We start from the raw sequence: 25,914 nt of genomic DNA, 5'->3' as shown, positions 1-25,914 counted from the left end.
TTATGGGTGGTGGGAGGGATGGAAGCAGGGTCCTTGAAAACTCTTAACATATTTTAAATTGAATTACCTGAATTCAAGGCCTTTAGTACAGTTAAAGGTTGTGTTTGAGTCTGAAATACAGATTCACAGGTCTTAAAATTGTTGTTTTCTACATGCATTACTTTGCTCAGGTTTCCCATCCCATGGCCCTGATATAAAATTCCGACAAACTAGTTGTGGGGTGACAATGTAAATGACAATCCTATCATTGACTTATGATTCACTTCTGTCCCCCAGCCCTGAGCTGCCCTCCCAACAGCCACTATGTGCCCTGTGCCGACCCCTGCCAGGAGACCTGCGCTGGTAAACCTCCCACCGGCTGTGGTGGTCCCTGTTCTGAGGCCTGCGTGTGTGATCCTGGCTATGTGTTGAGCGCCGGCAAGTGTGTGAAGAAGAACTCATGTGGCTGCAAACACACCAATGGGCAGTATTATGAGGTAAAGTGTGTGTGATAGGGCACCGGGGAAGTGTGTGGGGAAGTGTGTGTGTGTGATTTGTACATATTTCAGTATACTGTCTGAATGAGTCTTTTATTACAATCCACATCAACACCTCTAGACACTTTCTGTACATATATATGGCCTTCTGTTAATGTGAATATGACATTTTTCACATCATGTACTGTATATAAGCTGTAGACTGACATATGTTGTCTTATTGTAGATTGTCATGTGGTCTTCATATTCTAATATCCTTCTAATGTGTTATATATTGCATATATCTTGATATTTTCAGATTTTTTTCACATATCTCATTCTGCATATATTTCATTATCTTTGATATATTTTAATGCCCTAAATATTTTCTTAGTCTCAGGAGTTTCTACTGCTGTCTTATAAGGCTGTAATTAATATTTTCTCATACTTTTAATTCATGCTTTTGCACTTCATATGTTTTCGGCACATTGGAAATGTCAATTGTGTTATGTTTAATACCAGCCATTTGCTCTATTCTCATTTCTATTCTATTCTTCTTTGCTGTATCCTGTTATTATTTGCTGCTCAAACAACACAATTTCCTCACAGGGACCAATAAAGTTTCATCTGATCTTATTTTTATTTGAAGACAGCTTTTCATAAATTAACAAATCTCTCTCGCTGCTATCCTCGCTGTGTGTCTCTCAGCCTGGAGAGGAGTTTTATGTGGAGGACTGTAAGCTGAAGTGTAGGTGTGATGTTCCCTTCGTCACCTGTGTGGCCTCTGAATGCCCTCCACTGCACGAATGTAAACTCCAGGGAGGAGAGCTGGGCTGCTACCCGACCAGTAAGTCCCCACTCATCAAACTACCAGCTAGGTTACCAGTTTACCAAACTTGAAATTAATTATACTGAAATATATATATGCCCCTGCCATAAAGAGCACAAGTTCACCTTTAATTAGTGGTAACTACGGCTCTGTCAAATCCTTTGTTCATCTCATATTGGAAGAAGCAGTAGAACAGGATGACAATTTGATGCTACAAGCATTCCAGTTTTTAACTTTGGAATACCTGATCCATTTGAATTCCCTCCCTCTAGGGTTAGACTGATATATTGGTTTCCCAATATTGTCATTTTATTAAAAATGAGATCTAGTCCAGCCATGATGCAGTTTGATTGATTACATATTTATTGTAGACTTGATCGATACTACACTGGTTGTTCATGGGAACCTGAACTGATTCTGATAACTGATTCTTCTTCTTTTTCTTCCTCTTTCTCTTCCTCTTCTTCTTAGTATTAGTGCTAGTCCTATTATTATTATTATTGTCCTGGGTCTATATGCTGCTGCTGCAGAAGCTTTTCTACCCTGTCAAATTTAAAGATATTATTGGCACAAAATATTGACTATCCACATCTTAAATCCAAAGATGTCAGCCTTGGCCTTCAAAAACTTGTAGGTTGAACCCTATCCACTTCATTTTTGGACAAAATACAAAAGGAATTGGTACAATCTTAATTGTTCATCGTCAATTGTTACAATGTAGTGGAAAACAACAACTTACCTTCCCGTCATCCCTCTTGTTCAGTTTGAACAAGTTTCTCACAGCATGTAGATATCTGGAATCAGTCTTGATAGTTGTCCAGGTACTTGAGGGGTACAGCTAACTCGCTAGCATTGCTAACACTAGCTAATACATGTTAATGCCTGTTAGCATTAAAAAAAAGTTGTCATCTCTGTCAACATTATGACAGGAAGATGAAATTGAAAATATTTCGATTTGGTTCCATTTGGCTTTGTTAGCTAGCTAACTAACCAGCAGGCTAATTTAGCAAAGTAACTGATGTTAATATTAACATTAACATGCAACTACGTAACTTTTAGTCACTACTTATACTAGCTTTTTCTAGCTTCATTAGCTCAGGGGTTCCCAAACTTTATAAATTCAAGGAACCCCCAAAATGCACTACCCCCATCTAGTTTTTGTCCCAGGGACGCCCCATTGTTGTCTCTCTGTACTGTAGGTGGAGAGAGTGAAACCTCTAATCAGAATAGTCATTATGCATCATTATGTCTCTCCTAGTGCTCACTTTAAGTGAATGCAATAATATTTAAAATAAAGTATTCCAAAATTGGCCGGGGACCCCCTGAAAACCCCCTCAAGGAGCCCTGGGGGTCCCTGATCCCCAAGTTGGGAACCACTGCATTAGCTAGTGTTAGCTAAACACAAAATTGATCCTCAGAGAGTGTGTTGTGTGTTGTAGTTTCAGACATTTTGTTGTTCATGCTGGTTGTCCATCTCCCCCAGGCTCTCAAGACTGTGTAGTATCAGGAGATCCTCACTACAACACCTTCGACAAAAAGTTCTACAGCTTCATGGGAACCTGTACCTACACACTGGCCAGGACCTGCAGGAACAACACAGGTACAGTAACAAGCTAATACACACATACACTTACACATACTTACACATACATACACACACACAAACATCTGACAGCAGTTTGTGAAATAAATTATCTTGTGCTGCAATGAGAAGATGTTTCTAGCTTTTTCACTTGAATCTGATGCAGAGCAGCCCTGAGAATCTATAGCAGAGTAGTCAGTCAGTCATAAATATATTAACTAGCGCCCCCAGCTTTCCACAGAAAAATATCATAATCCACGGGTCAGAAATCTGCAGTTAGAAATAGAGGTTTATACATTTTCATGACATGCAGACAGAACAGAACATTGTCAATTATGTATCCAATCCACAAAAGAAATACAATAAACTTATACATTAATTTATAAATCTAGCATTTTTTTTCTACATGTAACCTGCTTGTTCCCTAATACATAAAATATGAATAATTGTAAAAAAAAGCTTTAAAATTGAAAGGGAAAAAAATAGAAGTCAGATAAGTCATAAAATATAATTCATTGGGACAAGGTGTCGCACAATGATGAGGACCGTGGGGCACATCGGGAATTGGCAACAACAAAAGATTGAAAGAAAAATAGAGGAAAAAAAAAAAAAAAAATTCTAGTTAATTAAACTGCTCCATAACCACATTGCAAAGTCCATAACCCACAACCCTGGAAAAGTAGTATGTATTTACCTGCAGATTATTGTTAAATTGCTTAAGCCATCCCTAGGCAGCACATGTACTATTAATAAAAGGGTAATATTTGAACTAATAAGAACTATTGTCATGGTTAATAGATCAAGTTTGGCAAATTGCATCCAACCCCTGCTGCCTAACCCTCAGCCAAATGCTTCTTGAACCAATTACTTTCCTATTTTTCTGTGGGGCAACCCGTTTTCAGGGATGTGACCCTTTCATGATCGTGGAATCCCGGAAAACCTGGGGATCCAATTCATGAAATAATCCTACACAAAGTAGATTTATCTGAACCACCTCCTGGTTATGTGTTGTGTTTCCTTTCCTGTCTAGGTCCTTGGTTCTCTGTGGAGGGGAAGAATGAGGAGAGGGGAGTGTCGGGCGTCTCCTACCTCAGGAAACTCTACGTTACTGTCGATGGAATCACGGTCACCCTGATGAAGACCAGAAGAACACTGGTTAGTACGGTCAAAATATGTGTGGGTCAAAATGACACCCGACTTCCACTGGGAAAACACCAATATTTACTCTATAATGATAACCTGCATGAAAGTTCCCCTCTGCAAAATTTCCCAAACAATTCATCCCGTGTTCACATGATTTGTAGGAACATACAATTTGAACTTTTATGTTATTAAATATTTCTTTTATGTTATTAAATATTTCATTCATCATAATTTAATCATCCATGTCCAACTGTATGAAAAACAGTCATTTGTTGTGATATTTATATCAACATATGTATCATAGTTTTCAAACTTTGTACAGTATTCTTTTCACTCAAAGATCAGGGTTTTTCAAAGTTTGAAAAATTACTTTTATTATACTTCAAAGCAGCACAATATCATTATCGCAGGAGGATGACTGGGCAAGCATATGCATGTACCCCCACCCCCCACCCCCAACTCCACACACACACACACAAGGGCGTAGGTTTGATTTTGACATTGGTAGGGACACAAATGGGGGAGGTCCGGAGGGGATGTAACCCCCACTGGAAGCTGAGGCATTTTACATTTATGATAGACTTCTGACCGCCATTTCATGTCATCTAGATCAGTGATTCTCAACCTTTTTCATATCGAGGACCCCTAGTTTAGTCCACATTAGAGCCATGGACCCCCATTTGATGAGATTTTGTCTCTCGGACCCAAATCTGAGAATACTTTTATTGTTAGATATGATTTTGATCCAGAATCCCATGACTGTCTGTATTGTAGGTAGAGAGATAACAGTGAAACTAAGATCAAAACAGCCATTCTTCTACATTCTGTAACTGTGTTAACTATTTGTAAATTAAATAATGCTGAAGTTTAACAATTCATCAATTTGCTGGGGACCCCCTGGAACCTCCTCAAGGACCGCTGGTGGTCCCCGGACCCCACGTTGAGAACCACTGATCTAGATAGTTATGGTAGCCAATACACTCATTAACAGACACACAGACACAGGGAGTAGCACATTAATGAATCATTTACTCAAATTTGCCAGGTGAATGGGACTTTGAAGAGCACATTTTGTTTTAAGGCAGGTACTGTAGTACTGTTGCCTATTCAAACCAACGATCTGTATTTACATTTAAAATAATAATAATAATAATAATAAGATATTGTAAACTATATCCAAACCCTACATACAAACAGCTGAGCCAAACACATGCCTACGCCTGTCATTAACAGAGATGAACTGTTGGCATATTTGTTTTACATCAGTGTTGTCCAGTGTGGCACACAGCAGCATTGTTCAATCTCACTTGTGACATGTAGGCTACTTACGGTCGTCACTCGTCACAGCGCACGCGACACGGTACTTAAATAAACTAACTTTAATGGCTAAACACAACTGTTACTAATATAAAATAGGATGGAGTCTTCTCGCATGCTCGCCGGTAGGCGGAGCTTTGGCTCTTCTTGCCCACAGCATTTCATACGTTAGCAAGAAATGGCAAAGCCAATCAGCGATTTTTTGGGGGGGTTAGGGAGGCGGTGTCACGCCAATTTTTATCCGGGTGACGCAATAACATTCTAAAACAGCTGTTATACTAAAGTTTCGTTACAGCGTCCGTTGCTATGCCGACGCGGGACACCAATGCACTACACCAATGCAGCGGACTCGTAGTAGAGAACGCGATCTGTTAACATTGACTAGACACTGACGGACAAAACAACGTTTATTGTCAATCAAAATAATTGCTAGGGACATTTCAGAGTCGCTTGATATTGGTAAGGACACGTCCCTACCGTCCCTACCCAATTCTACGCCCTTGTACACACACACACACACACACACCACAGATGTAGTCCTTTTCTCCATATCTCTCCTAATCCCACGTCTTCGCGCAATTACAACTCACCACTCAAAGCCCGTCCCTCGTTCTGTTCACCTTTTTTTTCCTTATCTCGGCTTTCTCCTCCTTATCTCTTCTTCCTTGACTTTCATCTCGTTGTGATGCTATAATCCCATAAATCTGTCCATACTCTTTCTCCTCATCCTCTCCTGCGTTTGTCTGTTTGATCCGTCCACAGATCAAACAGGTTTTCTCAGAACGAATGCTTGTCTTGTCTTATCCTACACCGCTCCGAGAGCTCAGCGATCCAAATCCTCATTAGCTGGGTTTCCGTTTTTTACACGAACTGTGATGCATCCAATTTGAAAAGTCAAATGGAAACAGCAAATTTACTCAATATCTCAAAAAAAAAAAGTCTTTATGCTCGCTTGAAGCAGAAAATAAATAATGTAAATGTATGTGATAAATAATGACGGAAAGAATTTTGAAATATCTGTAAAATATCTGTCCACCATGACCTTCGAAAATACCACATGTATTATTTCTAACATGTATACATCACAATTGTGGTCATATAACCATTAGGTGATACATTAGAATATCATACATGTTGTTTTGAACAAGTATAAGTCTCCATCGTGGTCGTATGACCATTAGTTGATACATTAGAATATCATATGAATGTTAGTACATTAGAATATCATACATGTCGTTTCAAACCTTTGTTGTTGCATTAGTTAGTGCGTTAGAATATTGCCACGGTCATTTGTTTGTTCTCGTCTTCGCATAAAGCATGGAATATGATCGACATTAACAAACTAAAGAGCAACTTGCCCAATACTAATCAATGCTAATCTGTGAATCTTGTGGATGTTTTTTTTTTTGACGTTCTCTAAAAGTTTGCTTAAAATTCACTTGACTGGCTTGATGGGAATATACCTGTAGCTGCTGTTTGCTAACATCCTGTCTTCCCTCCATCCTGCAGGTGAATGGCCGTCGCGTTGCCCTCCCTCACTCCCCCTCTCCTCTCATCTCCCTAAGTCTTGCCGGTCAGTATGTCACCCTGCAGACAACCTTCGGCCTTCGGGTGCGCTGGGATGGAAACCATTACGCCCAGATCTCAGTTCCCAGGTTGGTATGTTCAAATTTAACAAGCAGGTGGCAGGGGTTGGGTTTCCCATGCTGAGTATAATGTCAAATACTATCGTTTTGTTATATTAGGATTACTTTGGCTATTACATAAGGCTAATACTGATGCCAATACTTTTAGACTGAAGCTGCCAATAGCCGATATCTGTGCTGCTTTCAGTGTTCAGAAAATAACTCAAGTCAAATCAAAACTTGACAATACTTGAAACTAAAACTTCAGGTTAAGGGCCTCCCATAGTCAACCAGTGTAGTGATCAATCCTACAATAAATATGTAATCGAACAAACTGCATCATATCCAATCAGTAGGAAACATGAGGAAGGGCTGTGGCCGCAAATTATGTTAACATATCGCTCCCTGTAGGATCCCTGGGAAAAGCAGAAATGAATGCTTTATGGTGATATAATTCAGTTTTGTTCATATTGGTGGTTGTGTTGCCTTCTGATGACTTACTGGAAGTCATAGGTTACCCTCATTTTTATTTACCTCTGCCTCACTGCCGCAGGGTTAGGGTATTGATAGACATGAAGGACAACAAAAACTAAGATCTACATGTAAAAATATGTATATTTCATAAAAACCTGCTTGAGAAATCCAAGGGACATCTGTGCAAGCTGTAGTTCAAAGGTCATACAAACAGATCACTCATCTCTAATAAATCCTTCCAACAGTCTTAACAATTCAGTCAACTTCATTATCTTCCATTGATGATGCCTTGACTAATCTGAGTCCTCTGCATATTCTTTCTAGATTCTCTCTGTTTTCTTCTATAACTTTTACTTCAGCAAAGGAAAATGGTATCTGGCCATTAAGTCCGCTTAAGACCTTCCTCTTCATCTCTTAATCCCTCATTCTCCCTGTCTTCGTCTGTCCTCCCCAGCTCCTACTATGAGCAGATGTGTGGTCTTTGTGGCGACTACGACGGGAAACCGAACAACGACTTCACCAAACCAGATGGCACCCAGGTCACAAACACCAACGACTTCGGCAACAGCTGGCAGACAGACGAGGATGAGGACGACTCGTGAGTTTGGGCTCCTACATCCCTTTGCCATAATCTGGGAGTTTTCTGATTTCCTTGGAAGTTCCTTAGAAGGATGACACGTTTCATGTATAGCCATGGACATGGCTACATTACACGTGACTCACACAGATTCCCATGTGATGAATACTGCCATCTATCAATCAAGTTTTCTATGCAGTTGTCGTGGGTATAGTGACTGTATATGCAACTCAAAGGCATGTGGTTGGCGAACACTGCTATACACCATAAACCTTAAAGTAAAACCACCAATATCATGAGTCACCCACTTTGAGAACTTTCTGATTTCCCCCCATAACAATCCTCAAGGATGAACATGAGGGAATGAGCCATCGGAAGACATTGGAAGCACCTTAAAAACCAACACTCCTGGTGTGTTTGTATGTTTATCAGGTGTACCCCAGGTACCAAGCCTGATCCAGACTGTGACCCCAAACTGGAGGCTGAGGTGGTGAAACCAGCCAAATGTGGTAAAATCAAAGACCCTGCTGGACCCTTCAGGTAAGAAGCCATTTTGCCTTTATTTCGGATAGTTGAAAGTAGCGATAGACAGGAAAGACTGGGAGAGAGAGGGGAGAACGTCATGCAACAAAGGTCCCAGGCTGGACTTGAACCCAGGATGTTGCGGTTATGTGGTATGCGCCCTAGCCAAGTTTTGATGATTATTTACCTGCTCCACATGTTGGGCAGCAGGGTGCTCTAGTGTTTAGAGAGAACTGGGTTCAAACCCCCACCCTGCTGAAGTGTCCATGAGCAAGAAACTAAGGTCCAGATTCACTATGATTGTGTTTGCGAGGGCAATTTGCACATTTTTTGTGCTTCAGTTGCTTGAGCTAAGCAAGCTAATAGCCTCCTCCATCACCAACTGCATGGGCAAATAGCTTCAGCTGTAAGACTAATCCATCAAGGTCTACCCTTGCACCCCAAAGCCCCTTTATAATTGGAGCGTTCTCTGGTCTGATCTGAGATTCTAGGACATAACCGCCCTCTTTTGCATCCTGACTTGCTGGTGATGATGCTGCATCTTGCAGCAATGAAAGCTGCCATTCTGAATGGACAAACTCTAAGTCTTAATAAGTTTAGTCTCAAAGTCTTAACATCACCTTTCAAAGGATCTCATATGTGCTACAACAGTTTGTGGAAGTTGCTGCTGCAAGGTGTTAGTTAATTGGGTGCAATCTTGATTTGCATGGCCTCCCCTACAAATAACTATTATGTGGCCAAAATAACGAGATTTACATATAATTTCCATGTGCATGACCATGACAGGCACAAAGAGGCTTTATTTTTTGACCAGCGCTATTAGACAGATTTCCACTCATTGTGCACGGTTAGTGGCTTTCTGATTTGGTCATTTTGTGATATAGTACACACTCTTCCCTGTGCAAACCTTTAGTGAATCTGGGCCTAAGTATCTGTTTTCTGGCTGACACTTTCATTCAAAGCACCTTACAATGCAATATATGATATATATGGTACTATACTCTGTAATTTTCACTGCAAAAAACTGCTGCTTAACAATATTTGTGCAACTTTTCGTATCTTTAAATCTAGCCATTTTCATGCCACAATATTCCAAGTATTCAGTGTTTCCCTATGCAAACTTTTTGTCAAGGTGGAAAAGAGTTTGCATCATGGGACGCTAAAATTCTCCATTGAAACCCATACTACTACTACTGCCACTAAGTATCAGCACACGTAGGGATGAGTAATATCAGATCACATGCTGTGTGATTACAGTAATGTGATTACAACTAAACAGCAGCTGTAAAATATATAGTAATCAGATTACAGGTACTTTTGAGAAATTTGAAATTAAGTAAATAACTTTTTGAATTATGGAGAAAAAAATGTTTCGAAAAAAGGTGGCATTTAGACTGTGATTATAGACTCAAATAATTTTGCTAATTTTGAAATTACGGTTGATAATAGTTATAGATGATAATGGTAGTAAAAGTACAATCTGTTCATTCCAGAAATATTTGTTCGACTGCATATTGTATTAGAAGTGGAGACAAAACAATATAGTACTAACTCAAAGTAATCAGATGATGTAAATAACTTGATGGACTTAATCCATTAAGATGAGATCATGATAATCCATCTGATCCACCTATAGATGACTACATTACACACACACACCCACACACACACCCACCCACCCACACACACACACAGAGTGTTTTAGTATCTTCACAAAGATTATCTATGCATTTATCTTAGATTACAATAGCAGCTCCTTCTAATCTGGATATAACAACATAAGCATTGGACTCTGCACCCCACACCCACCCACATCCACCCACCCACACACACACACACACACATACATACATACATACATACATACCCACACACGTGAGCGTTATCTGCAGCTGTAGCTCTTCTCTTTCACAGTGCTTAAGTATTTCCTAGGCAAACAAGTGTGGAGAAAGTGGAGCGTTTTATGGCTTAGCATGTTTACCTTTTACCCTCTGTCCTTTACCAGAGACTTTTTTCTGTTTTCACTGTTTTATCACTCTCATATTCATTTACAGCATTACATTTCCTCTGCTTCTTTTGTATCATTTCTTTCCCTTCTGCAGTGTTGTCAGTTTGTGCATGACTTGGCACTTCTTCTATTTGTTTAGTTCTTTACAGTGCATGCTAATGCTTTAGCACACTGTGTACATTTAGTGTACTGGTCCTCAAACTAGGGGCTGGGGACCCCCAGACGTCCTTGAGTGGATACCAGGAGGTCCTCAGCAAGATGACGAATAATTGAATGTATTGTTTGATGTATTGGGCCATGTATTGGGTTTCACTTTCTAGGCATTAGCACAATGAGACAATGTAGTATAACGATAACTATTTTGATTAAAGGTTTAACTCCTATACTCTTCTCATCCCTGTGTACACTATAGACAGCAGGGTTATTATAGTTTGAGTTTTTTCATTTGTTTTTTTATATAGTTTGTAATTTATTTTTTTTATTTCACTTTAGTTTTAGTTGGGGTTTTTTTTTAACAAATATTTAGTTCTTATTTAGTTTCAGTTCTAGTTTTAGTATTTTTGGTAGTTGTGGTATTTTTTTTTAAAGGTGCAGTGAAAGAAGTTCAGAAAAGTTATTTTGTATGTTTTCAACAGGTATTGTGTAATATGAACAATAAATCATAAATTCTTTTAAAAGTGTATTTACATTAATGTTTCAATTAGCGTTCAGTAATAATGGTCAAAAATGTCTTCTCAATCTTTAGAGTTCCAAAAATAACAAAAAATACAGTACAGCATAATCCAAGTCTTCTGACGCCATACGATCGAGTGGAGAAAAAACTAATTTTATCCATTATTTAATGAAAATCGAGTCTTTATTCATTGTATTTTGCTTTCCGCATTACCAAACCTCACAGGATGGAGGTTGCGCACTGTCGCATACACAAACCTTGCATGGCCATGGTTTTCATTTTTGGGTGAACTATTCCTTTAATATATGCTCTGTAGCACATCAATTGAGTGAATTGCTACCAACCATCTCATCACACAACACATCTTTTGCTTCTTTCCTTCGCTTCCTTTCCGGAGGTGTATCGGTGTGTTGGACCGACTCCCTTCTGCTCTCCATAGAAAGTGGATTAAGGATCTTTCTGTTTTCTGCCTCCTACAGGGAATGTATCGGTGTGGTGGACCCGACTCCGTTCTTCCAGAGCTGTGTGTATGACATGTGTCAGTTCAACGGCCAGCAGCATGTCCTGTGTGACCAGCTGCAGGCCTACACTGACGCCTGCCAAAGCGCCGGATCCAAAGTCCACCAGTGGAGGACACCAGACTTCTGCCGTAAGTCTTTGTATGGAACAGTGTGGAACTAATCAGGGATGGTCGCGTAACAAATCATCTCGTTGGGTGTCAAACAAAGACTCTGTATAGAATGCAGTACTGTGCAGTAATGTGGAGAGAGAAAGAAGTACATAAACACTAGACACAGAGCTGAAACCAGTTGATCAAAGTTGGTCAGAGTTTATATAAAGTAATTCTGACTTTAATCTCAGAATCTCAGAATTCTGACTTTAATCTCAGAATCTCAGAATTCTGACTTAAAACTGAGAACTCAAATAAATGTTTCACATGTGGCCCTAATCCTCTTCTGTACACACAGTACACCCATATAGTGTGCAAAATTTCTATTTCTAATAACCAGTGCTGGCTGGCCAATAGAGGCCAGACCTGCACTGAAAAAAAAAAAAGTTTTCAAACTTATTTTAATTATTATTTTAATTTGATATACTTTCCTCATCCCCAAAGAGGATAATTGTCTTTCCTGCCTGTGGTTGGGGCACAGGGCGCCCCTGGGGCAGGTAGGGATTCACTATCTTGCTCTGGGGTACTTGGGGGAAGGCTACACTAATGAATAGGCCATCCTGCCACTCCAAATGTATTCTTATTTTTTTAAATAATATAGAGGTAAAGACTGCGTAAATTGCATTACTTCTGCAATAAAATGTTAAGTTAAAAAGTTATTTGATTTTTTTTTTTACAAAACTGTCTCTGCCCCAGTCCCACTACAGCTCCCTTACTCTCTTGCTCCCTTCAGACAGCAGCATCCTATTGTTCCATTCACTCATGATATTTTAACACATGCTTAATCCAATGGAAAAACAAAGAGTTATGGAGAGGCGTCAACATGCCCCAGGGCTTGCTGATGTACTGTACTGAGCGTTACTTCACTTCTGGCATTACTAAAATAACAAGCTGAGATGATAGTTTTTGATGCTATTATCAGTGTTAGTGAATGTTTAGGCAGATTGGAGGTTTATGCCTTGGACTACTGCATCACTGTGTTGTGTCTAATGCAACTGATGTCAGTATTTTCACCCTTTTCAGCGTTGGTCTCATTGTTGAAAGATGTGATAATAACTGGCTCTATCTTGTCTATTTATATTAGTATTCCCTCAAAATTTTAAACATTGGAGGGAGACAGAATAGGCTGAAAGCCATGATTGGTCATCTATCCCTCCCTCCACTCATCCATCTATTCATCCTACTTCCATCCCTCCTTCCAGCCCTGACCTGTCCTCCTAACAGTTCCTACTCGTTGTGTGTGAGTTCGTGTCCGGAGACGTGTCTGGGCGTGGTCGGGCCACCAGGTTGTGAAGACGTGTGTGTCGAGGGTTGCCAGTGTGACCCGGGCTTCATCCTCAGTGACGAGAAATGTGTCCCGCTCAAAGACTGTGGCTGCGTTGACACCAGTGGAACCTACCATCCTGTAAGTGGGAGCAACAATAGCGACCATAAAATCATAATCTGTTGTCTCAAATTGCCATTATTGATGAATAGCTTTGTTTATACAACTGTTGTATAAACAAAGCAGCACAGCTGTGATTATCTTCGGCACTCAGCCTGTGGCCTCGTGCCTACAACCGAATCACAGCCGTGCCGATATACAGTATTACAGCACTCCCTCTCGTGTGATATTGCTTAATTATTACTGACAGTTAATCAAAATTAGACCTGGTTGGTTTGGAGATAGTAAATATAACCCAGCTGATTAGCTTTAGCGTTAGCTAACGTGATGAATCATGGATGTTGCTTCAATCCAGTCTTTCATGTCAGTCTCTACTATCCTGTCAAAAGTCTGGCTGAGTTTTTTTTTTTAGCATAAAAATTGTCAAATTTACAGATATTGAATATTGATGCAAAACATCAGCCCTCAGCAGCTTCAGTCAAAAAATATAAGTATCGGCCTTCAAAAACCCATATTGGTTGGACTATATTGCAGACCATTACGTTTTGAGTATGAGTATCGGTCACTGTACATCCACAGACCAGTGGGTTGAAAGTGTATCTGACCTGAACATTGAAGCTTTCATAAAAGCCTGATGCTGTACAATCTTAGACGTTTGTACTCTGATTGTATTAGTCTGAGGGGCGAATTCACAAAAGGATTGCGTGGCTTTTGCTGACGCTAAACCTGTGCAAATAAGACAAAAAGAAACCGTCTAATTTACAAAGCACTCGCAAAGGGTGAAATGCACCGCTAACTGCGCTGCCACGCAAATAGCGTCTCGGTGCTCCTGTGCTATTTACACGTATTTAAATTAGGTAATATGCATACATTTGGCACAAAATTGGCCCCTTTCTATGCAAATGAGCCTCATTGCAAAAACAATTCACAAAGATCGGCGCTAATTGCCACACGCAGTTAGAGTGAAATTATTAGCGTCTTCAGAGAGTTGGTGGTAACTGAAGCGCATTTATAAGGGGTGTCACGCCCAGACTTTCCAGTGATCATGGCAGCAGTGATTGTAGCCAGGCGAAGGCATCGTAATGCCAGGCGTGCTCGTGAGCGGATATTTCCAAGGAGAATATCACTTGTTGATTTAACTGAGAATTGAATTGAATTGACCTTGCAAATGTCTCTGCAACAATTCCACCTTTGTGTGACCTAAAAAATAAAATTGTCTGTAAATACAGTCTGTAAATAATATTTTGATTATTGTTATTATTATTATTATTATTACTATAGAATTTTAACACAGATTGCTTCACGAACAAAAGCAAATAAATCAGTACTAATAATAATAATAATAATAATGCATTTTATTTGTATTGCACTTTTCAAACTTTTAAACTTTTCAAACTTATTTATTACCTCCACCAAGGAGGTTTTGTTTTCGGTGCCGTTTGTGTGTTTGTTTGTCTGTCAGCAGGATTACGGAAAAACTACTGGCCCGATTTTCATGAAACTTCATGGAAGGGTGTAGCATGGGCCAAGGAAGAACCCATTAAATTTTGGAGCGGATCCGTATATTGGTTGCGCTTGCACATTTGCATATCACAGAAGACTGGATTGGCCTTGGCGGAGGTCTGCGCTCTCCGAGTGCCCTTCTAGTTTATTTTGGGATGCAGTAAGATGTAATGACAAACAAAGGATGCAGTGACAGGATGCAATTCAGGATACATTCTCCTTTGTTCTCCGCTTCAAATCATGCCATCTTCTTTTGCAGTCTGAAGGTGTGCGTTTGGAAACACCAACAGCACTGACAGACTGGGATATTAAATCCCAAATATGGTTTCTCGCAGTCCCGGTTAAATTTCTTGCCTGAAGTTTTGAGGAATGCCTCTACACCTCGTCCGTCAGGACTTGCAGCTCGCGGTCTAAAAATTTCATTTTTCTCTTTGTCTCTGCCATTGTCCTGCCTACTGTGTTCTTGGCGCAAAGGCAACATTTATACTTTGCCACATTGATAATTGCAATCAGACGCAAAACAGGGGCAAATTGCACTCAGTTGCAACAGGTTATGGGCGTGTTTGCACTGGCATATCATTAGCGCAATATCTTTTGTGAATCGGTCCTTGAGACGGAGCAAATAGCGGTTGCAAATGATACGGAATTCATGGTGCTATTAGCGGCCACAATCCATTCTTTGTGAATTCGCCCCTGAGTGTACACCTTTTGTGTGTGTGTGTGTGTGTGTGTGTGTGTGTGTCAGGTGGGCGATGACTGGTATGTGGAGGGTTGTGAGCAGAAGTGCGTGTGTCAGGGTGGAGGGTTGATCCAGTGCCACACCACCAGCTGTACCCCTGCCACTGAGAGCTGCCAGCTACAAGATGGAGAATATGGATGCCACCCTCTGGGTACACACACACACACACACACACACACACACACACACATTATTTTAGGTGGGTTAGCAGCTCTCTAAGAGAGGGAGAGGCAGGTTTCACTACAGGTTTTAAAGACCCCTGAAGCTGTTGAGTAACATTTTTCTTGTCAGAAATGATTTCTCTGGTCAGAAATCAAAGCTAAACTCATCCCCCTCTTGCCCTCCTGCAGGCACTGGTATCTGCTCAGTATCAGGCGACCCCCACTACACGTCCTTTGACAAGAAAACCCACCATTATATGGGAGCCTGCTCCTACACCCTGACCAAACCCTGCAACACCACCTCCGGTTTGCCGTACTTCACTGTCGACACCCAGAACGAGCACAGAGGAAGTAATAGGAAGGTTTCTTATGTCAGAGCAGTGGTGATCAACGTGGACGGCACAACCGTCATCCTCGGCAAGGGCCGCACAGTCCAGGTAAGTGGCATCTAGCATCCCAGCATCTACTGTGATGAAGCTACCACATTTAGTTAAAGGTGCATTTTAACATCAATAACTTATTACCACATTACTTTAGAGACATTAGTATAATTACCATAAAAGACACATCGCCAAGGAGATTGGCAGCCTCTACCAGCCTCTACTCTGTATTTTCCAATGTGAGCCACCAGCTCAGATTTGAAGGGAAATCTGACGGATTGCTTTAGGGCACAAAACAGGAAGAGGGTGCTGTTCTTCCAGCGCAAACAGAGCTAAAGCTTTCAGAGTTTCTGGCAATGACAGATGGTGGAAGGAGTGAAAGGATGAAAAAATCACTTCCAACATGTTTGTCTTCTTCAGTGAAGCCAAAGACACCAGGGAGGGGGAGGGGCAACAAGAAGCAACAGAGTTGTTATGGGAAATGTGGTCTTAAGTTGGAGAAACACTAGCAATAAATTCTATTAATATGACAATGATATATTGATGTTTAAAAATGATACTGGTAGCAGCTTTAAGGCAAGTACAAGTAAGATGGTGTCTTGAGAGGAGTAGATTGTGCTTGTATACAGTGACTGAATAGTTTAAAAGATTCTAAAAAGTCTAAAGGCTACTGTATATCGTTTACTATAAGGTGAATTATGGGTCAGAAATATATAAGGTAGGATGAATACAAATAAAAATAAATCTAAATATTTTTGGTCGTCCACAAGCAAATACTTTAGTGCTTCATAAAAACGAGCAACTGTTTTCATGAAAGTTACAACACTGAAAGTTTATATTGAGTTACACACACGTATTTTATTAACAAATGCATATTCAGCCACGTCACAATTTTAATTTGCTTTACAAATGCAGATTCAACAATATATTTGACTCTGAAAACCTGTGATGGTCAATTGTTTGTGGATGGTCAAAAATATTTGGGTTTCTTATTATTTGTATTCATCCTTATTATTTGTATTCATTGAACTTTACCCTTTTTGTTTGAGGAGTGCCTTAGAAATCCGCCCTGTTCACTGAAAGCAACAACCAAAGAGCATCTTCTCCACACACAAACTCAATAGAACGGTTCGTCATCAGCATATGTTTTTTCTCCAGGTGAATGGGACCGTGGTCGTCCCTCCGCTCACCCTGAACAACGGGGTTAAGATCTACCTGAGTGGCAAGTTTGTTGTCTTGGAGGCGACCTTTGGCCTGAGGGTGCGTTTTGATGGCAACCACCACGCCGACGTCACCCTGCCCACGTCCTACAGCAGCCTGCTCTGCGGCATGTGTGGTGAGGATCAATACAAGTTATTGGCTATGTACATTAGTGATGCGCGGATCGGCTCTGACGCCATCCGAATCCGCATGTACGCATAAATCATCCACCCGCCACCCACCCGAGCAAATTATTTTCTATGATTTATAGACCCGCACCCACCCCACACCCGCATGGACATTTCACTCCACCTCTATATTGTCTTTTAAATGTCGAAATTATGTCGAGCAGCGATCGCGCACCCGATCGCACATTACCATTATTTCTCAGTGTGATATATGTAAGCGTGATGATATGGTAACATATTACACTGAAGTAGGCTGGTTTTAAATTAATAACGACAAAAAATGAAGCTTAAAATATGTTCACAGAATGTAATTAATATTTTCCTCATTAATGATGTATTATTTCACCCACCCACAACCCATCCGCTATTAATCAGAATGTTAATTTTTATGACCCGACCCGCCCAATCCGCGCATCACTAATGTACATGCAATCCCATTTTAACTTACTCACTGTGGTAACCTGGTTTTGAGTCATTATAACTAGGTTCAAATAAAGGTAAGTGAAATAGCGGTAACGCTTTATTTTCCGGGTCCACAATTTCCTAATAATTTCCTAGAAAGGAACTTTTAATTTCTTTGGAAATTTCCTGGAAAGAACCATGAAATTATGTAGTAGTTATACAGAAAATGTAAGCAGTCTGGTGGAGAAGATACTCTCAATTTCTAAAAGAATTTCCTGGAAAGGGGGGGTTGTCCATTGGTCCTATAGGACTATATTGGAGAGCCACACCTAGGCAAGGAAGATGGAAGTAGCTCTATAGTAAAGTGACATTTTGGTCTGAATCGATCAGTATGATTGAAAATTATGGGAAAATGTCCAGGTCAAAAATGGCCAGAGTTCTGCTTTAAATTACTCAAAGCCATTGTTTTGCAGAGAGTCTTAACCTTTGTGTCTGTCCCGGCAGGAAACTTCAACAGTCGACCCAGTGACGACAACATTAAACCAGATGGTAAACCAGCCGCCAACTCCAACGAACTGGGAGATAGCTGGCAGGTCCCTGACCCCAGGCCTGAGTGAGTCACACAAAAAATGAAAAATGGGTAGTATGAAATAAGTGAAAAATGACTGTATATCATATTAGTAGACAATTCATATTAGTTACACAGAGATCCACATATATGCTTATGCAGACATGCACACACTGAAGAACACGACCAAACTCATTAATACATTCCATTATCCTTCTATCTTTCTCTTCCCTCCCTTCATCTCTTCATCAGCTGTACCAATGGTGGAGGACAGGAGGACTGTGATGAAGATGTGGAGGAGGAGGCAAAGAAGCCCACAAGCTGTGGCATGATCACTGATCCCAATGGTAAGACACACACACATACACACACACACACACACACACACACACACAAAGATCTACATCTTTCCCAGTGGCTAGTGTTCTTGGATGTTCATCCATCTGTTTATCTCTTACAAGTAACTACCACATGTATTGATAAGTAGTAAGTTGTTGTAGGTTATTGGATTTGTATCTTGCATATGTAATTTCCAAGTATCACAGATTTTTAAGGGATTTATTCAAGACACTAGTAATTAAGGGATTTTTCATGCCTTTTGTGCATAGTTTACAGGGTTATTAAGTGGAAATTAATGGAAAAGTTCCTGTCTCCCTGAATTTTTAATTAAATTAGAAAGTAAGGAGTCAAGATTAAGGGGGTGTTTAAGAAGGTTTCGATGGGATCTCCTCCATTAATAACTCCGTTAATTAATTTTAAGGGGATTTTGCATGAATTAAGGAGTGAATTAATGTCAATTAATGAAAATGTAAGGTTATTTTAAGGGATTACTGGTTCATAGAGAAAAATAAGAACTAATGAAAAATGCCAAACTACAATAACCCTGGTGCAAAGTGCAAATACCAACAAACAAACGTTTTGATGTAAAGATTTATGACAGAGTGGTAAAGCTATTCTGCAATAAAAAGTTCTGTAAAGTGAGTTTAGGTGGCTTTAATCTCCATCCCTGTACCTTGTGGTTCAAGAGCTTTTCTTGTCTGTCCTCAGGTATCTTCAAGCTATGCCATGCTGTAGTTCCCCCTCACCCTTACTTTGAGAACTGCGTGTACGACATGTGTGCCACGGGAGGCCAGACGGTGGCGCTGTGCCAGGCCATAGAGAGCTACGCCGACTTGTGTGCTGCCGCCGGAGTTCCCATCGCATGGAGAAACAACACCTTCTGTCGTAAGTGTGTGTGTGTGTGTGTGTGTAGGGAAGATAGAGAGGAAGTTGTGCGTTGTGTTGTGTCATGTCATTGCTACCCAGTTTACTACATAGTTTACTGATTGCACAAATATTTTATTGTATTCCTGCAGAGGTGAGACCAAGTCAACCTTGCTCGAGTCCCAAGTCGGTCTCAAGTCTTGAGGCACAAGTCTCAAGTCAAGTCCCAAGTCTAAATGTAGATTACCAAGTCAAGTCCAAGTCATTAATGTCAAGTCTCAAATCTAAATGTAGAACAGCAAGTCAAGTTTTCAATGCAATATGGTTTTAATAGGATACAAACTTGGTAAGAGCATCATAAGTTTGATTTCTATAATCAGTTTCAACATCAATAAATTCAATCATTCCATACAAATTCAGAACACAGAATTTAAATTCAGTCGTCTGCTGGAACAAATCTCATCACTTTCAATCTAAGTCATTTACACAAACACAAGATCTCAAGTCAAGACTTTAGAAACCTTTTCAAGTCATCAAAGTACAAGTCAAAGTCAAGTCCCAAGTCACCAAGTCAAGTCTCAAGTATTCTCTTCATGCATCAAATCAAGTCTCAAGCAATTAAAATTGTGACTCGAGTCTGACTTGAGTCCCAGTCATGTGACTCGAGTCCCCACCTCTGTATTCCTGACATAAGAAGTACCCTTCGTTACTGAATGATTTCCCCTCTCAACTCTACAAAAAGAAATCCCTTCTATCTCTTTACCTCTTATTACATCATTCAGTGGTCACAGGAATATAACACTAAAGCCCTTATTTTGTTTGCTTGTAATTTTTGATGATCTAGGAATTTAAGCTAATTCTTCTGTTGCACTAATTGTAAGTCACTCTAGAGAAGAGAGTCAGCTAAATGACTAAAATGTAAAAAATGTATGTAAAACTCCAGCCAGTGAAGAGTGTTCCATCCCCACCAACTGAGACGAGATTAGCCCTCTTTGCCCAAATTCAATTCTGGTGTCGGTATGGTCACTGGTGGGAAATCTTCTCCATAGTGTCTCCTAAACAGCATTGGTTGAGCTGGACTCACCAACGATGGCTGAACCTCTTCACCACCTCCTCTTCCACCACACACGAAGAAGAAGACATTTCGTTTACTGACGTTACCTTACATGATTTCTGGGTAGTGAAGTCCTCAAAATGTTTTTTACACTTTTTACAACACCTCACCCCCTCTTTCCCCTGCCTCCATGTCTTCCTCCTCGATCCCTTCCCCATCCCCCCATTTTCCCCCTGCCTTCCTCCTCCTCCTCCTCACCCCCATCCAGCTCTGAAATGTCCTCCAGGCAGTCATTACAACCCCTGTGGGCCTGCCTGCCCCCAACCCAGCTGTCAGGACCCCTCCGGCCCCGGCGGCTCCTGTAACCAGCCCTGCGTGGAGGGATGCACGTGCAACCCGGGACTCATCCTCAGCGGAGACAAATGTGTCCCGCCCAGCGAGTGCGGATGCACCGACGAAGACGGAAAATACAGGCCGGTAAGTGTGTGATATATCGATAGATCGATATATCGGGTTGATATTGACGTTTTATTAAAAATGGGATCTTGTCCAGCCACTATCGTCCACCTCTGATATGATGGATATGAAACAGCTAGACTGATTACATATTGATTGCAGAATTGATCAATACTTCACTTGTCTATGGGCCCTTTACTTTAGTCCTTTACTTTTCAGTGGAGAGTTTTAGTGCCCCATGTTCTAATAGGAAGGGTAACTTGAGGGAAACACTGAATACTTAAATTTTTGGGGGAATTTTTTGGCATGAAAATGTGTCCGCAACTGTGTTTGTGTGCATTCGTGTTTACACTTAACACACGTATGTATGTGTGTGTGTATGTGTGTAGGTTGGAGACTCTTGGTTCACGGAGATGGACTGCTCGGAGCGCTGTAAATGTAACGGCAACCACAACATCACCTGCGAGCCCTGGCTGTGTGGCCCCGCTCAGGAGTGCAAAGTGGTGGAGGGAGTACTGGACTGCCACTCCACAGGTAAACTTAAAACGAATGCATGCAAAACCTCAGTCAGTGTATTGGGACTGAAGTAAAACAGGGGCTCCCATACCTTTTACAGACCCCTATATGATAAGATTTTGTCCCAAGGATCAACATCTGAAAAGATTTTCTTCATCTCTCTTTCAGTCAATCATTGATTAACTTATGAGGCTTTTTTTCATATTTCATTGGCAATATCATTTCTCTAGGTAAGGGAGTGTGTCAGGTGTCTGGAGATCCGCACTACTACACCTTTGACGATGTCATGCACACCTTCATGGGTACCTGCACGTACACTCTGGTTGAGGTATGGAAATAAATAAACCCAAATTTCATAGGTTTCATAGATCTCAATCTAAACGAGACTGCCTGAATAAAAGAAAAATGCCTGTGTGAAACACTGTCCCGTCCCTTCGATCACTCTTCCTCCCAACACACAGTTTCTTTGTCTTCATCCTCCAGGTGTGTAACACCACCAAGGTGACTCCCTTCAGGATTGTGGCTAAAAACGAGGAGCGCGGTCAACCGGAGGCTTCCTACCTTCGCTCTGTCACCATCTACCTGCCTCATGACGTCGTTGTTACACTGCAGAAAAGCCGCCGAGTTCTGGTAAGGAAAGAGGGATGGAGGAAAGAAGGGCGGGAAGAAGGAATAAGATAAGAGGATAAGATGACACAGACACGCGAACACACTTATACTCTTATACATATATGTATGTACAAGAACACACTCCCACATCAAGCAAACTCACTTAATACAAGACGAAATGAAACTTTTGAGAATAGAGAAATGGATGGGAAGATGGAGGGATGTTGAAGAAGAGTTCTCAGTCTGACTTCCTCTCCGTCTTGCCTTAGCTGAACGGTCGCCGGGTGCGGACCCCCCTGTCCATCGACACGGCCGGAGCCAAGGTGATAACCAGTGGAGTTTACAGTCTCCTGGACACAAACTTTGGTCTGCAGGTCAAGTTTGACGGCGTCCATCAGCTGGAGATCACTGTCCCTGGAGAATACTTCAACAAGGTACGACTGGGTTACATGAGCAAGCCACCAACCAGCTCTGTCTTGTTGCTCCTCCACCCAATGCTCTACTTTAAGGAAAAAAGGGTTCCAGCATTTCATATCATATCATTCAAAGTTGCCTGGCCACGCCCATACCACACACACACACACAGAGCAAATGGTTTACACCCCAAAATGACCCAACATCATTGAGGGTACAGGGGATTTAGGCCTGAACACACAGGGGCACAGATACACACAGACTGATAATGTAGAACATATCCTATTTATTTAGTGTTATTTTAATGTAAAAAATAGTTGCAAGTCACAGATCCCCAAACACACATTAAACCACAGACCCCCATTTGATCAGATTTAGTCCAAATGAGAAAATTTGAGTTGTTGTTCATTTAGTATTGAATTGTAGAACTGTCTACACTGTATGTGGGGAGACAGTACAGTGATACAGTAGTCATTCTGATGCATTACCTAATTGGGATAATTTCTAGTGAATTGAATAGTGAAACTGAACTAGTCCTCGTTTAGCTGAGGAAACCTCTTCAAGGACCCATAGTGGTCCCTGGACTGGTTTGAGAACCACTGCAATAGTCACATCCCCCTCTCCTTCTCCTCTAGGTGTGCGGTATGTGTGGCAACTACAACCACAACTCCTCCGACGACAACCTGATGCCCAACAAGAAACCAGCCAAGGACGTGATTGAACTGGGCAACAGCTGGAAATCAGAGGGAGACAGTGATCCTGGGTCAGTGGCCCTTTCCCATTACACATGGTTTACTATGCTTGCAGTTAGTGTAACAGTATGTAAACAGTATGAGCTGAGACAGTGTTTTCAGTTGTCGTTTTTTATTATTGTTTATTCATAAACATGATTTACTATGTCAGTTTTACTGTTTCGGTTTTTGCAGCACTGCCACCCTCTTTTGATCATTTGCATGTTCTGTAAACATTTCATAAAAGTACAAAATACCACCTGCTGTAGTCAGACGGTATAGTTTTAGAATAAATGTTGTACGAGAAAATAAGTTTAAAGCTGCACTAGGCATGATTTTTACATAAAAATACACGTTTTATCAGCCTAAATCACGAAGTGGGGCTGTAACAGAAAAGAGTGTCCTATACCTACTAATTGAGATGCTGTAGATTGACCCTATTTGCCCAAATTAAACACTACTGTCAGTATGGGGCACTGGTGGGAAATCGTCTCCACACAGGTGACGAATCCAAACGTAAGAGTGAAATCCCAAAGTGAAAAGTTCTAAACAGCAGCGAGAAAGCTGGACTCACCAACGTTAGATCTTTCGCCTCTCTTGTCCCTTTAGTATCCTTTAGAAAAACGCCAGTCTAAATCGTCCTTACCTTCCAGCTGCCAACCGGACACCCGTCCGGACGTCCACCCCAACTGCACGGCGGCAGAGGAGAAGCTGTACGAGGCCCAGTGCGCTGAGGTCATCCTCTCCGACCGCTTCAAGCCCTGCCACTCTCTGGTGCCCCCGGAGGCCTTCCTGGGCAACTGCGTCTACGACATGTGCGAGTACAACGGCATGCAGGCGACGCTGTGCGACAACGTGGAGGCGTACGCTCAGACCTGCCAGAGCGCCGGAGTCACCGTCAGCTGGAGGAACAACACCTTCTGTCGTAAGTTAGGAAAAAGAATTAGCACGGTGAAGTGAGCTGCGCTAATATGCGTATCAGAACACGTTTGTCAGTGGATGAAGTGCGTTTTTTCCATTTCATTCTGATGAATAACTAAATAGTTGGTAGTTAACAGATTTGTAAAAAAAAAAAAATGTTTTGATCAATCATTTACTCAATACTTTGTTAATGGCACTTTGTTAAAAATACCTCATAAAATAGAAATGACAAAAGATATAAGAAAGGCCTCTGTGAATTGCCAGGCATTTTTGTTAAGAAGCAGACGGTCAAATGTGAAGTTTAGATGAAAATTTTGAGAAAATGGTCGTTAACGGTTTTTTTTTGTTAGTTTTCTTTTTTTAGCTAATTTTGTACTTGGTGCACTTGATGCAGCCGATATAAAAATGTAGAAATGTATTGTTGTTTTTGTTCATTGTTTTGTATATTTCATGAAACTACAGTAGTTATAGAGGCAAAATATCCAGCCATCTAATATTCAAAATTCTTAGTAAATTTTTGCACATTGTGCTTATTATATCATGCTCTGATTACTAATAATACTTGTCATGCACTCACAGTGTGCTTATAATGCCCTATGACCACCACCTCAACTAAAGTGTTCCTTTTCATTCATATGGACAAAGCATTTTGAATGTCTTTCCACTCCCTCCTCCCTTCCTCCAGCCCTGCCCTGCCCTCCTAACAGCCACTACTCAGACTGCACCCCCCCGTGCCCCCCCACCTGCTCGGACCTCTTCCCCATCTTCTGCCACCTCCCTCCCACCACCTGCGTGGAGGGCTGCCAGTGCGACGCCGGCTTCGTCCTCAGCGACGGGAAGTGTGTTCCCCTGGCCAAGTGCGGCTGCCTGGATTCAGATGGAGAGTACCATGATGTGAGTAAAGCAGCAGCACCCATATTGGTGCTGGATACTAGGCCTAAATAGGGTATTGTATCAGAGAATATCCCTAATGCTGAAATCAGTAACACTTGAAGTGCGTTGTGGTGCATTACAAGCAGATTAGAAGCCCATCACAAGCATAGATACAATATAACAATATAAACATCAGACAAATGTCAGAAAATTGCATTCAATTTAATGTCCTGTCTTTAACTATACAGTTGTCCCATAGAGTATTCAACCCCCTACATGTTTTGCACATTGTATTCATTATATCATGCTCTGATTCTAATTATCATGCACTCACAATGTGCTTCCAATGCACTTATGTCTTATGAGTGCCACTTAAAGTAAAGCATTACGTTACATTGCAAACTGATGTTATAAATCAAAGCAAAGCAACATAGAAGGCTGTTAGGTCTTTTGTAATGGATACATGGATGCGTGTGTGTTTGTTTTAGGTGGGAGACTCGTGGCTGACAGACAAGTGTGCCGACCAGTGTGTCTGTAACCTTGGTGGGAAAATCACCTGTAAGGACCATAAGTGTGATGCTAATTCAGTGTGTGCCCTGGACAAATACGGAGACCTCTACTGCAAACCCAGCAGTGAGTCCATCACTCTATTCTGCTTCATTTGTCATAGTGAACATTTCAAGTTTCTACAAATGCATCCAAATTAGTTGCTAGTTAGGCTTGGGCAATATCCAAAA

At 41.1% G+C, this 25,914-nt stretch overlaps 1 protein-coding gene across 1 annotated transcript in view; it reads left to right on the top strand.

Moving 5' to 3' along the window:
- Positions 1–25,914, top strand: part of zanl (zonadhesin, like) — a 68,152-nt gene that overhangs the window by 33,568 nt on the left and 8,670 nt on the right. The window contains exons 18-41 of the mRNA XM_078281770.1: positions 277–476; positions 1,164–1,302; positions 2,768–2,884; positions 3,897–4,021; positions 6,836–6,981; positions 7,880–8,023; positions 8,435–8,542; positions 11,685–11,854; positions 13,078–13,280; positions 15,508–15,652; positions 15,852–16,099; positions 17,201–17,378; positions 18,337–18,445; positions 18,653–18,747; positions 19,448–19,624; positions 20,926–21,134; positions 21,503–21,647; positions 21,860–21,957; positions 22,113–22,259; positions 22,508–22,672; positions 23,288–23,415; positions 24,037–24,308; positions 24,990–25,198; positions 25,666–25,810. Coding sequence (XP_078137896.1) covers positions 277–476; positions 1,164–1,302; positions 2,768–2,884; positions 3,897–4,021; positions 6,836–6,981; positions 7,880–8,023; positions 8,435–8,542; positions 11,685–11,854; positions 13,078–13,280; positions 15,508–15,652; positions 15,852–16,099; positions 17,201–17,378; positions 18,337–18,445; positions 18,653–18,747; positions 19,448–19,624; positions 20,926–21,134; positions 21,503–21,647; positions 21,860–21,957; positions 22,113–22,259; positions 22,508–22,672; positions 23,288–23,415; positions 24,037–24,308; positions 24,990–25,198; positions 25,666–25,810 — 3,822 coding nt within the window. The remainder of the gene's footprint in view (positions 1–276; positions 477–1,163; positions 1,303–2,767; positions 2,885–3,896; positions 4,022–6,835; positions 6,982–7,879; positions 8,024–8,434; positions 8,543–11,684; positions 11,855–13,077; positions 13,281–15,507; positions 15,653–15,851; positions 16,100–17,200; positions 17,379–18,336; positions 18,446–18,652; positions 18,748–19,447; positions 19,625–20,925; positions 21,135–21,502; positions 21,648–21,859; positions 21,958–22,112; positions 22,260–22,507; positions 22,673–23,287; positions 23,416–24,036; positions 24,309–24,989; positions 25,199–25,665; positions 25,811–25,914) is intronic.

This window comes from Centroberyx gerrardi, chromosome 23 (genome assembly GCF_048128805.1).
Source record: "Centroberyx gerrardi isolate f3 chromosome 23, fCenGer3.hap1.cur.20231027, whole genome shotgun sequence".
Taxonomy (NCBI): Eukaryota; Metazoa; Chordata; class Actinopteri; order Beryciformes; family Berycidae; genus Centroberyx; species Centroberyx gerrardi.
This window is presented reverse-complemented; position numbering and strand designations above follow the sequence as displayed.